The sequence below is a fragment of the Eurytemora carolleeae genome, unplaced genomic scaffold, assembly GCF_000591075.1.
Source record: "Eurytemora carolleeae unplaced genomic scaffold, Eaff_2.0 scaffold232, whole genome shotgun sequence".
In the NCBI taxonomy this organism is placed as follows: domain Eukaryota; kingdom Metazoa; phylum Arthropoda; class Copepoda; order Calanoida; family Temoridae; genus Eurytemora; species Eurytemora carolleeae.
In genome coordinates, this window is record NW_019397021.1 from 124,913 (window position 1) to 139,449 (window position 14,537).

At 31.5% G+C, this 14,537-nt stretch overlaps 1 protein-coding gene across 2 annotated transcripts in view; it reads left to right on the forward strand.

Moving 5' to 3' along the window:
- Positions 1–237: 237 nt before the first annotated feature.
- LOC111711183 (homeotic protein ultrabithorax) overlaps positions 238–14,537 on the forward strand; it is a 55,152-nt gene continuing 40,852 nt past the window's right edge. For both annotated transcript variants that reach the window (XM_023485463.1, XM_023485464.1), the window contains exons 1-2: positions 238–319; positions 12,086–12,694. In XM_023485463.1, the coding sequence (XP_023341231.1) occupies positions 12,471–12,694 (224 nt within the window). In that variant the 5' untranslated portion in view covers positions 238–319; positions 12,086–12,470. The remainder of the gene's footprint in view (positions 320–12,085; positions 12,695–14,537) is intronic.

The following is a 14,537-nucleotide window of genomic DNA, read 5'->3' on the forward strand; positions in this document are numbered from 1 at the left end:
CATTTAGGAGATAACCGATCTTTGTCTTCGATGACCATTCAAATGTTTAAAGGGTACCGTAGTGAATCTGCCATTTCTCTTTTTAAATATAAGCTACCTTAAAATTTCTGTTACGGTCCCTTAACGTTTGTGAACTATTTGTGGGCTGTAAGGGAGGAAGGGGGTATTATTGTATGAGGGAAACGTATAAGGGGGTAAGGGGAAAGGTAGGGGACAGGATCGGAGTCTGCGTGAATGTTAAGACAGTGCAGCGCTCTCCGCTTGTATACTTGAGCTCATTTCCCGGGCAGCAGTGCTACAAACCACCAGCAATATACAGGTAAGCAAACACACACATGCCACAACACAAACAAATCAGAAAAATAATAAATCATAAAATCTGCCAAACTGCGACCTGAAAATGTGCGAGTTCATCGTTGGATGCGTGCAGAGACTTGTTTTGTTTTATGTTTGTGTTACGATCAATAAAAGCTGGGAATCCTGGTTTACGACCTGAATACTGGGCTCCGGTATAGGACCCATCCATACATATATACACCTTCAAACATCATACCCTTAAACTGCAGTTTTACTAGTTTACAAACCGGTTCAACTGCCAACATTTTACAGCCTGTAAACTGCAATAATAAAATGCTTACGTGAGACTTGAATAGTCGGATAGATAGATAGAAGGTTATCTAGAAATCTGACATTTTAACAACGCTCTAAACCCGTTTTAAAGGTAGTAAAAGTTGTCAAATGTGCAAATTCATGCTCGCAAAATAAAATTATAACTTAATACAAACATATTTAAATGCTTTATAACCAAGTTAATGTTTTAACATTATAAACATTATGTACTTAGATTTTATCCAAGATTTAAACTACTTCTTGTTTACAATTAATACAAGAAAACGGAAACTCTGGGAGTAATAAAAGAAATCAGATATTAAATGATTTGATCTGATATGATTGTTATAAACTTAATTATCACACCTAGGCGTAAAGTAGCTGTTTTAACAAGTTTATTCTCACTCTTTATCCATTATTAATATTAGATAGTTTTTGATTAATATCAACGGTATCCAACTTGATCCTTTTTCTCACCCAATGTAATAAAACGAAACCATCTTATCATAAAGAAGCTTGGAAACCCAGCTTGATCTGGAAAATAAACTTTCTCTATGAAATTCAATTTACTCCACTTGAAATGTTTAAACCAAAACATTTCCATGAGTTCTCTAATCAAAGTTTAAGAGATGATTTATGATCGAACAAACAAACAAACAGAGATTACCACTTTATTTGAATAGATATTCTTGTGCTCAATCTGAAAATTGCAATGTTTCATAAAAAATTGCAAATTGTCATAAAATTAAGGATAAAACAGGGGACAACAGATTTTGCCATGATAGTTTCCTAACGATATTGGTTCGGTATTTTCTAAACAAATATTCTTTAAAAGCTTTTCTTTAATGTTTCTTCATTTATAATTTAATTTTTAAATTAATGTTTTTTTCGTATCTAGAGAAAAATAAGTTCGAAAATGAAAAAAATGTACAAAAGTTAATTTTCTTTTTTAAAACTTTTAAATATTTTAAAGTTCTCGTTGGTATAAAAAATTGTCTTCTTTTTTATCCACAATACACATAGATCAAGAGTGCTTAAAATTTTTTTTAAATATTAAGACTAGGTCAATATAGTTTCAGTAGAAGTAAATATTTCCATTTACTGATAGCACCGATTGAAGCGTTCATATCTCTAATTGGATAATGAGATAAATTGGTCAACATTGAAGTGCCATGACGCCTTAGCTAGCCTTTAATTTTTACCTGTCCAACTCACTTATATATGTGTTTAGCCCGAGAAATGTACATTTTAGAAATATTTTGCAAGACTCTGCGTAAAAGCTTGTTACATTTCATTCTGAATTGTTATTTTTCCATGTTTTATATTGAATATTCCTGCTGGTTTGTCTATTCAATGTTTTCTCCATGTTTTATTATGAATATTCCTGCTGGTTTGTCTATTCTATATTTTCTCCATGTTTTATACTGAATATTTCTGCTGGTTTGTCTATTTTATATTTTGTCCTTGTTTTATTATGAATATTGCTGCTGGTTTGTCTATTCTATATTTTCTCCATGTTTTATACTAAACATTCCTGCAGGTTTGTCTATTCTATATTTTTTCCATGTTTTATACTGAATATTTCTGCTGGTTTGTCTATTCTATATTTTGTCCATGTTTTATACTGAATATTCCTCCCTGTTTGTCTATTCTATATTTCATCCATGTTTTATACTGAATATTCCTGCTGTTATGTCTATTCTATATTTTCTCCATGTTTTATTATGAATATTCCTGCTGGTTTGTCTATTCTATATTTTCTCCATGTTTTATACTAAACATTCCTGCAGGTTTGTCTATTCTATATTTTCTCCATGTTTTATACTGAATATTCCCGCTGGTTTTTTCAATTCTATAGTTTCTCCATGTTTTATTCTAAATATTCCTGCAGGTTTGTCTATTCTACATTTTCTCCATGTTTTATACTGAATATTCCCGCTGGTTTTTCAATTCTTTATTTTCTCCATGTTTTATACAAAACTAAATATTCCTGCAGGTTTGTCTATTCTATATGTTTTCCATGTTTTATACTGAATATTCCCGCTGGTTTTTCAATTCTATATTTTCTCCATGTTTTATACTAAATATTCCTGCCGGTTTGTTTACTTAATATTTTTTCCATGTTTTATACTGAATATTCCCGCTGGTTTGTCTATTCTATATGTTCTCTATGTTTTATACTGAATATTCCTGCTGTTATGTCTATTCTATATTTTTTCCATGTTTTATACTGAATATTCCTGATGGTTTGTCTATTCTATATTTTCTACATGTTTTATACTGAATATTCCTGCTGTTATGTCTATTCTATATTTGATCCATGTTTTATGCTGAATATTCTTGCTGGTTTGTCTATTCTATATTTTCTCCATGTTCATGCTGAATATTCCTGCTGGTTTGTCTGTTCTATATTTTGTCCATGTTTTATGCGGAATAAAATATAAAGTTTATCGTCAATACTCGGTAATAAACTCAATCATTCGAGGTATTTTCATGTTTAAATCTTTAACTTCATGTAGAGCACTTCGTAAAATATAACTGAGGAATGAGAACATGGAAAATTTTCAAATATTTTATCTATTTTTTTCTCAACTTTAAGTTTTTACTAAAATAAGAGTTTTGATTCAAATGGTTTTTTATTTTCATTTGAAATGGGTTTAGAAATACTGAAAAGTATCTGTTTAGTTCAGTTCTTGATTAGTTTAGAAAAAAATTTTAAGTTTTCGATCTCTAAAACTTTGTAACCTGATGGTGTAAGCGCAGATAAAGTCCATTTCATTAAGAGGATACCTTAAATTTTTCACAAAAAAACCTTTTGAAATCTTTCTATCCTAAAAATAAATTTATTTTTTATGCCAACATTGTTTTTTTCTAAAATTTATTTTCTGAATTTTACTGCGCTGACGAGCGAGAACATGTCCAATCTTTTTCCAATCCTATATTATTATGTTTACTAGACAAGAGATTTTACCATTATTAATATCAAATTTTACATACATTTAACAATTTGTAGTAAGGCAATATCAAACCATAAATTGGTGTCTTTGATGATCAGCCCTGACTTTAGTGGCGGTCAGCTTGGAGATGCTCATCTAAGCACTGAAAACTAACCAGTAGGAGGAGGAGGTCAAACTTAATGAACATTACTGTAACGACTTTGGGACTTAGTTGCTCCTCTAGTTCTGTTTCAACGCACAAGTGTAAAAAAAAGCTATTTTTGATTACATATTATAAAATCAGAACATTTTTGTTCTTCTCAAGAGCTATTCAATGTAAGGAATTTTGATTAAAAACATGAAAGATTTCAATCTTACTTTAGTTTGACGTGCATGAGACTTGAACTGAAGGAGGAGGAGGGGGGGGGGGATACTCACCACGGTAAACTAGAGGTCCGCGCTAAAAGTCCAGTGAGTCTTATCTTTATAACCAATTTTAACCTCTTAAGGGACAGACCGCCTATGTAAGGTAGTTAAATTGAGTATGCAGTGTTATGGACAAATTCTTTAGGATTCATTTAAGCCAAATAAAATGTTTCCACTATGTATAATTACTGAGTTTGAGTGCATAGTCGACGTTCAGAATCATGAATTTGGGTAGGTACATTTTCAGAAAAATAAAGTAAAAATAATACAGTAAACTAATTAGATTGTTAGGACCATATTTCACAAAAGAAATTTGTCAATAAATCGATGCTAGAATCAATTATTAAATTTTATATTTCAATTTTATATATTAAATTTCTTATTTTCTATATGAATTTATTCGCAGATTTCTACAAATTCTTCAAATGTCGTCTTTTCAATAAAAATTCCTAAAAATCTGCAGAAACTCTTTGTGAATAAAAAGAGATATTATAAAAACTAATAATTGAACAAGATTACTTATTTTCGATGATAAGATTAAATTTTATCTTTTTAACCTGTTCCTAAACAACTAATTAGTTTACTGTAGAAATTTGCTTACATCTTTTGTCTTCGTTATTTAGTAATTTAAAAAAAAAAATTCTGAAAACATATCCATCCAAAAGTAAGATTTTGAACGTCGACTTTGCGCTTAAACTCAGGATTTACAGATCTTTAAAACGTTTCATTTGTCTCAAATGAATCCTAAAGAATTTTTCCACAACACTGCATACTCAGATCAACTACCTTACATAGCCGGTCTTTAAATGTAGATTTTTGTATTGGCTATTTTACACTTTCTTGTTGGGATGCGTGTTTTTAATATTTAAGTATAAAAAATCTTCTCCGCTATTTTTGATGGATTCAGAATTAGAGATCGAATTATGACTAAATATATTCCAATACAAACATATGATAATATATCATGAAACATTTATGCAACTTTTTAAGGCTTAAAAGACTTGAAAATATCTAGAACAGTTTTAGCTTTAAAATATTTATTTTCAAAATGTCAAATTTTCTCATCCCTAAATATTTGCAACCTGATGGTGAACACTTAGATATTTTAAGACTATTTGATTTAACAGATTTCATAAGGTATACGACATCGATTTGAGAGAGAGTTGGCAGTGCTCCAAAAATATTTGTGAAACATTTGTAAATTTGTATTTTATGTATTAAGGCCAATTACAAGCTTACAAGGCCAATTACAGAAATATAGTTGCGTGTTGCATTTTTCTTTCGCCACATGCTTAACATCTAACTGTTCTTCTGGAATTGATGAAAATATCCTAAAAACTTCAAGGAGTTTAAAAAGTAATACCTGTGACTTGATACAGTGACCACAGAAAGGAATGATATGCAAAACATTTTTTACAATTTCCATCAACATGTCGTTGCAATGATTGAATAAACTGTTTTTTGAATTTTAGTGTTTCAAATTGGGATTTAATTCCAGGTTCTCTAATCTAGTATTTTCCCTCAGAGTAATTTCCCCATGACGGGATTAGCATTGCTCTTGTCCGTGGAAAGATTGCGAATTATTTAATGGGAGTAAAGGGGGGTAGACTAGAAGAGAAAAAGGAAGGTGGTCCAACAAGAGAAAGGGTTAGGATGGGTCGGAGGGTGGTAAAAGGAGATGAGGAAGAGGAAGATTGTAGAACAGGTGGAAGGGTATGAGAGAAGTTGAGGCAGTATCGAGGGAGAGGTTGGTAGTATGAGAGGGAGTGAAGGAGTATAAGGGGAGTTGAGGCAGTTTAGATGGAGGGAGGGAGTATGAGGGGAGATGAGGCAGTATAAAGGGAGGGTGGTAGTATGAGGGGAGTGCAGGCAGTTTAGAGGGAGGGTGGTGGTATGAGGGAGAGGACTTGAATAAAGTATGTNCTGTTGTGTTGCAGAACAAAATGCTAATGTAACATCATAACTTTGTTTATATCATGTCTCGTCTTTCTTTGAATTGTTTATGGCTAAAAAGATTGGTTGTAAGCAACTCATCATTTCTATACGATTCTTCTTAAAGTTTTTTCTCGTGCTTTAAAGTCATCTTCAAGGTCGAATTAAAGAATTTGAGCCTTGGCGTAAATTTAAGCCGTGGTTTACATTTAAGCCGTGGCTCAAACATGGTTGGTTCCACTTAAAATTGTATGAAATGTTTCAAGATTTAAGCCGGCGCTCAATTGAATTTTGTGGATTTGAGACGCGGCTTAAATTCATAAAATTAGGACACTGGAGTATTATTAAGTAGTGGAATACAAGACTGGAATATACGCATAAATTAAACAATCCATCTTGGAGTTTTGTTAAGTAATATTGAGTTGAATACAAGACTGGAATATACGCATAGATTAAACAATCCATCTTGGAGTTTTAAAGAGTTGAATACAAGACTGGAATATACGCATAAATTAAACAATCCATCTTTGAGTTTTAAAGAGTTGCAGTTTGCTGAAGTATCCTAAATTACAATTTAGTGTCCTGAAGTATCCTAGAGTATCCTAGAACTGAGTATTCTTACTTAAGATTTTCTAGAGTATCTTAGAGTATCCTAGAGTATCCTAGAGTATTCTAGAGTATCCTTGAGTATCCTAGAGTATTCTAGAGTATTTTAGAGTATTCTAGAGTATTCTAGAGTACCCAAGAGTATCCTAAAGCATCCTAGAGTATTCTAGAGTATCCTAGACTATCCTAGAGTTTCCTAGAGTATCCTAGAGTATCCTAGAGTATCCTAGGGTATATTAGAGTATCCTAGTGTATCCTAGAGTATGCTAGAGTATCCTAGAGTATCCTAGAGTATTATATAGTATCCTAGAGCATCCAAGAGTAGCCTAGAGTAACCTAGAAAATTCTAGAGTATCCTAGAGTATCCTAGAGTATCCTTGAGTATCCTAGAGTATCCTAGAGTATCCTAGAGTTTCTTAGAGTTTCCTAGAGTATCCTAGAGTATTTTAAATTATCCTAAAGTATCATATATTTTCCTTAAATATTTCAAAATCATTATTATTTTATGACAATCTAGATATTCAAAGCATACTATTTTAATTTAGAGTTTTAAGAGGATTCTACACAATTTGTGATGCTTTCGATATTCTAGAGTATTTTATGATAATCTAGATTTTCTAGATTATTCTTTAATAATTTGTATCAATCTAGGCTTTCTAGAGATTAGTATACCGCATTTTATGATAATCTAAATTGTTAGTTTTGATTTAGATTTGTTTTTGAGTTCAGAATTTAAAATACAGGGTAAACTATCCCTTGACGAAAAGGTTTTGTACCGAGAGAGGGTTGGTTGGTGGAAAAAATGAGGTTTATGGTTCCATGGTTTTAGGTGGGTAATTTTTATTTGAATTCAAAGGGACGGTTCACTATTCTTGTGTAGAACTTCAAATAATTAATAAATAGGAAAGAATACATGTTTTGCTTTTCTACATTGCTAAACTTTGTTGAAAAAGAAAAAATGGGAATATAAACTATTCGAAAAACATCTGATTTTTACGAACAATCCCTTGAATTTGTAGCGGAGATTTCTGGTTTGGCTGTGCTCCAGGATAGATATAAAAGGGTTGAATACAGAGCCAACTTATTCCATTCTTACACTGATTACAGATAGGAGGAGTACTTAGATAAATAGATAGATAAATAGATAGAAGGAGTACTTAAATAGATAGATATGAGGATCAAGTACTTAGTTAGATAGATAGATAGGAGGAGTACTTAGATATGCAAAGAAGACGTACTTAGATGAATAGATAGATGGAGGAGTACTTTGATAGATCGATAGATAAATAGATAGAAGAAGTACTTAGATAGGAGGATCAAGTACTTAGATAGACAGATAGATAGGAGGAGTACTTAGATATATAAAGAAGAAGTACTTAGATGGATAGATAGATATATGAGTACTTAGATAGTTAGATAGAAAGATTGGAGCAGTACTTAGATAGATAGATAAAGAAGTACTTTGATAGATAGATGAAGGAGTACTTTGATAGATAAATAGAGGAGTACTTAGATAGATAGATAGATAGATAGACAGATAGATATATAGATAGATAGATAGATATATATGAGGAGTACTTAGATAGATAAATAAAAGAAGTAGTTAGATGGATATATAGATATAGGGGAATACTCAATTAGATAGATGATAGATAGGGGGAGTACATCAATTAAGATACAGGGTGTCCCACATCAAATTAGACCGCGCCATTGGGTCTAAATTACGATTAGGGGGACAAATCAGAAAATTTAAGTGGAATGAATCATTTCGAAAAATTTAATAAGGTTAATAAAAAATTTCTTTTGCACAAAATGCTAGATTTTTCGAGTATTATGTGCTTATTTTGGCGTTTAAGATTGGAGATTATCTAATATGACATGGGACGCTCTGTAGATAAATATGGGGAGTACTTAGATAGATATATCAGCCAGGTCAAGGATTTTCGGTTCTGTCGTTTTATGATAATTGTTACAATAGTTATATCCTCCAAAATGAAAAATCTTTAAATCGTCTCTTCATTCTGATATTTTGTGGGACACCCTGTATATGGGAGATTACAATATTTGTATTTATCATGCGAAAGCATTTAATTGGCGGTAGATTGAACTCCGAGGAAAGGTTTCGTGATTTTCAAAGAGGAAGACGACATTTTAATGGATCTTGAAAACTCGCAAACTTCTACTGCAAAATGTATTTGCTTCTTCAGCACTTAAATGAATCGTACAAACAAGTATCGACATAACTAAATATTTTTCTTACTCTGAATTCTTAGGTAGGTTTCATCTAAACATTTTGCCTCAAATTTATATTTTTGCAATTCGATCAATATTTCAAGTTTTGTTTTAAACAAAGAAACATGTTTTTCTCATATTTCCAACTTGGCTTGAATATTTATATTTATATTTTAAAAGGACACAAAATACAACTGAAAATATAAAAGCAAAATATGTTTTTTACAAGCTTTAATAATTTGATGTTGATGATGTATGGTCAAGTTATCAATGAAGGAGGCTAAAGATGTAATTTTATGTAACCCGCCAGATTAAAGAGTCGCATGCACGATTCACAACAGTATTTTAATTTGGAAACTATTCTCGCTTTTATATCAAAATGTTTAAATCTATCCATTTCATTCATTCTCCTTCTCACATAAATCCGCAATTCACTTACACAGAGAATTATCAGTTTTTAGATAGAAAACTCAGAATATCTTCGTCATAACTTTTTATAGAAGGGTTTCAAATGGTACCGCGTGTTGTGAAACGGACATGCTCCCTTTTTTATATATAGAGGGTCAGTCCCCATATAATTGAAGGCATCTTTGGGATTTTTAGCTTTTATATATAGAGGGTCAGTCCCCATATAATTGAAGGCATCTTTGAGATTTTTAGCTTTTATTTTAAAAAATGTTAAATGTTAATCTTTTAATACATGCAAATGCAATCAGTTAGTATAAAAATTCCATCCTTTAAACAGAAACCGTTCCATGAAACCCAAAATCCTGGCAACTTGGAAACTATATTCAATATGAAAAAGACGAACTTCAAGTTTGGTCATAAATGGCGTTTTACAATAATAAACCTGATTTCTGTAAGCCGTTATCGGTAGAAAAGTAAACTAGAAATTTAAATCTTAAATTGCCAGAAAATTTTAAAGCAAGGATTTCAAAAAATGTTATTTAAAAAGTTTCCCTTCATTTCGGATGATGTCCTTATGTCACATAGATCCAGAGACTGCAATGTTGTATCAGTTTTTAGACTGGGTTGACTTTTTATTTTACCTTAAATAGCAAACTTTAACTTTTTGTAGCTCTCTAGACCTTTCTAGCATTTGTTTTTATTAATGGGCAAGAATCGATGTGAGAGCTTGCAATCTATGCATGATCCCTGTGCAGTGTGCAGACATCTTTCTAATCTGTACCTTATTCTAATTGTCGTGTAATAGTATAAAGTATTCTGTCATTATTGGTATTAAACCAACATCACATATAAGATCTTGTATTGCTTGAAAAATAAAACTTTTATCTTTACAATTTACTTTTTTTCATATTTTTTGTTGTCAACGAAGATAATTGTGCATAGGGCCGGGGGGTTTTAGTGCCAATACCTTTCCACCAACATTCCAAACAAATTCTGAATTCAAAAAGCATCTTTGAATAAAGATAGAGGGGTGGTAACAGAAAGGCGGGGTGAAAAATAATTACCCCAACGCTCCCTTCACCTCCCCCCTCCCTCCTATGCTACAAAAGTTGCGCCTAAGAAACAATATTTTTGTAAAATAAACAATCGCGATTAATAACCTGCCCTTCACTCCTGTATGCCGAGTGCATTAGCGCCTGATCCAATCAGGGTTCAGTCATGTGTTTGTTGTCTATTCTGAACCAATAGAAATAATATGGCGGTACCATCTATCTTTCTATCTATCTCATTGTTCAATTAGAGAAATGAATCCTTCAATCGGCGCTATCAGTAAATGGAAATATTTACTTCCACAGAAACTAGAGTGCCAGCTCTTTTTCTTCCTAACCACAACTAATGTAACGGCGGCCCTCGTTTGAAAATCTTTAATACCTGCGCCCAAAAAGCCTAGCTATATTTGAAAATATCCAACACTAGTTTACTAGTTTTCTAGTTTACTAGTTTTCTAGTTTACTAGTTTTCTTGTTTACTAGTTTTCTAGTTTACTAGTTTACTAATTTACTAGTTTACTAATTTAATGACTTACTAGTTTACTAGTTAACTAGTTTACAAGTTTACTAGATTTCTAGTTTTTTAGTTTACTAGCTTACTAGTTTACTAGTTTAATTGTTTACTAGTTTACTAGTTTACTAGTTTACTAATTTAATGACTTACTAGTTTACTAGTTTACTTTTTTACTAGTTTACTTGTTTAATAGTTTACTTGTTTACAGGTTACTTGTTTACTAGTTTACTTGTTTACTAGTTTACTTGTTTACTAGTTTACTTGTTTACTAATTTAATGACTTACTAGTTTACTAGTTTACTTTTTTACTAGTTTACTTGTTTAATAGTTTACTTGTTTACAGGTTTACTTGTTTACTAGTTTACTTGTTTACTAGTTTACTTGTTTACTAGTTTACTTGTTTAATAGTTTACTTGTTTGCTAGTTTACTTGTTTGCTAGTTTACTTGTTTACTAGTTTACTAGTTTACTTGTTTACTAGTTTACTTGTTTACTAGTTTACTAGTTTACTAGTTTACTAGTTTACTTCTTAATTTGTTTATATATATTTATTGTGTTACAAGTTTGTTTGTTTATTACTGGTGCGTTTAAACAATTTTGGTTTAGGGTTTTAGAGGATTTGTGGTAATTTTTAAATACCGCTTTAGTGCATTTTTGCACTAAATATTGTGTCTTCCTTTGTCTAGAAAAATACATCATTTATACAATGTAATGGAGACAAAATGTTTGCATGTGGTATTTACAACTGTTTGAATTGATTGCATTTAGATATTTATCTTTTATCGCAAAGGTAATAATTTGTAAACATGTGTTATAAAAAAATATTTTTAACAAAATTAATCATGAATTTAAAAAGCTTCTGATTTTTCTCCAGAAAAAAAGTTTAAATCCTGCATTTGTAAAACAAAGTTTAAAAATAAACGCTACCGTCCTAAATGCAGAAAAGAAACTGAAAGTGATCGTTTTTGGTGTTTTATTGAACTTTTTACTTTTACTGACCTTAAACAAAGTTATTGAGGCTGTTTTCCTCGATTTTTATTGCGATTTTGAGCTGCCAAAAGGTTCAAAGATGGATTGTAAATTTCAGCGGCAAATTTGGCGCAAAGTCACCATGAGTCCGCGACTAGTCTACATAAACCGACGGAATATCGACCCTAGCGCCTCCTCCAGATCGCGGTCGGGCCTCGCATTAATCCAGCCATACGCCCCACACTAAGCATAATATTTCCCGCGAAATATGAAATGCAGCTCAAAATAATTCCCCTAATACACTTTTTCTAACAAATTCATTAATATAGAAAATGTAAAAAACAACCAAACCTTTCATTTTAACTCAAAAAAAACAAGCAAAAATAGTTGTACGTTCTGTTTTAGGTCCATTTTGAGAGAAGGAACTATTTCCTGTGTAAGTAGGCGGAGCCAACTGAAAAAGTAGTGATACGAGCTTCTAATCCTGGATTCCTATTGGTCGATTCTTCGAACAGACTGACTGGTGATTCCTCTCTCTCTGAATAGAGTAAATTTTGATGTAGTTCTTCTGTAGTGAGTGTATAGACACTAGAGGGCAACCTATACTAACTATATATATATATATTCATCAGTGAACAGTATTCTCTTGTACTCTCTACACCCCACTAGTATACTTATACTTACCATTACTGTAATACTAGGTTGTCAACCTTAAACATAATAAAAGTGAGTTCAAAATGCAGAATTTGTGAAGATCAGCAGTGTTGGAATAATTGAAAAAAAATTGTGAATGTTAAATATGAATTCCTATTTTGAGCAAAGTGGTTTCTATGGGCAGGGAGGGGGGGCTGGTGCCCCGGACTACAGATTTCCAATTGGACTATCATCTCTAGGGGGCGTTTCAGCCTATGGGCAACATCAGCCACGCCCCCCACAGGATACGGGATATGACGCCCCTGCTAGCCCTTCAAAATCATCTTTATATAGCTCTCTTAGCGACCCTTCTCCCTACAGGTTAAAACACAGAACATTTTAATTCAATATTAAAAATTTTTTTTAATATAGGAAATTTTTATTCAAAATTGAACATTTTTAATCAAATTTGGAAATTTGTATTCAAATTTTTTTTTTTTGAAAATTAAATTTTGAGAAATAAGCTAAAGAAAATATTCGGTAAAAAAATAATTCTTATTCTCACTCCATAAAAAAAAATTGTATATGTATCTTTTAGTAAAAGCAACCTCTAACACTTTATATAAATCTTGTGATAAAATATATCTCTATCTCTTTATATGTTTCTTGTGATAAAATATATCTCTATCTCTTTATATGTTTCTTGTGGGAAAATATATCTCTACCTCTTTATATGTTTCTTGTGGTATAATATATCTCTACCTCTTTATATGTTTCTTGTGGTATAATATATCTCTACCTCTTTATATATATCTTGTGGTAAAATATATCTCTACCTCTTTATATGTATCTTGTGGGAAAAGAAATCTTTACCTCTTTTTCTGTATCTTGTAGTTAAATATATCTCTATTTCTTTATATATATGTATCTTGTGGTAAAATTTATCTCTACCTCTTTATATGTATGTATCTTGTGGTAAAATATATCTCTACCTTTTTATATGTATCTTGTGGTAAAATATATCTCTACCTCTTTATAAGTATCTTGTGGGAAAATTTTTCTCTACCTCTTTATATGCATCTTGTGGTAAAATATATCTCCACCACTTTATATGTATCTTGTGGTAAAATATATCTCTACCTCTTTATATGTATGTTGTGGTTAAATATATCTCTACCTCTTTATATGCATCTTGTGGTAAAATATATCTCTACCTATTTATATTGACATTGTGGTAACATATATCTCATGTCCAACTAAAATCTTCATCTCTACATGTATCATGGCCAACTGAAATCTTTATCTCTATGTATCATGTCCAAATGAAATCTCCTTCTCTAAATGTATCATGTCCAACTGAAATCTCCTTCTCTATATGTATCATGTCCCACTGAAATCTCCTTCTATATATGTATCATGTCCCACTGAAATCTCCTTCTATATATGTATCATGTCCAACTGAAATCTCCTTCTATATATGTATCATGTCCAACTGAAATCTCCTTCTCTATATGTATCATGTCCAACTGAAATCTCCTTCTCTATATGTATTATGTCCAACTGAAATCTCCTTCGCTATATGTATCATGTCCAACTGAAATCTTCATCTCTACATGTATCATATCCAACTGAAATTTTCATCTCTATGTATCATGTCCAACTAAAATCTCCTTCTCTATAAGTATCATGTCCAACTGAAAATTCCTTCTCTATATGTATAATGTCCAACTGAAATCTTCATCTCTATATTTATCATGTCCAACTGAAATCTCCTTCTCTCTATGTATCATATCCGACTGAAATCTCCTTCTCTATATGTATCATGTCCAACTGAAATCTCCTTCTCTATATGTATCATGTTCAACTGAAATCTCCTTCTCTATATGTATAATGTCCAACTGAAATCTCCTTCTCTATATGTATAATGTCCAACTGAAATCTCCATCTCTATGGGTAAAATGTCCAACTGAAATCTCCATCTCATTACGTTTTTATCTTGCCCTACAAAATTCTAAAATGTGTATTATACATTTCTATTCAGAAATTTATTTCTTTTTTTTAAATTTCAAAATTGACATTTTTCTCTGACTGAAGTTTCCACAACATTATGTTTAGTACAATTAAACTGAAATCTCCAGCTCTGGTTTTGTCTGAAATTCCCTCCACTCTGCCTCTAGCCTCTATAAAGTGTTATTAAGATACTATATCTGAAACACACTTAAGC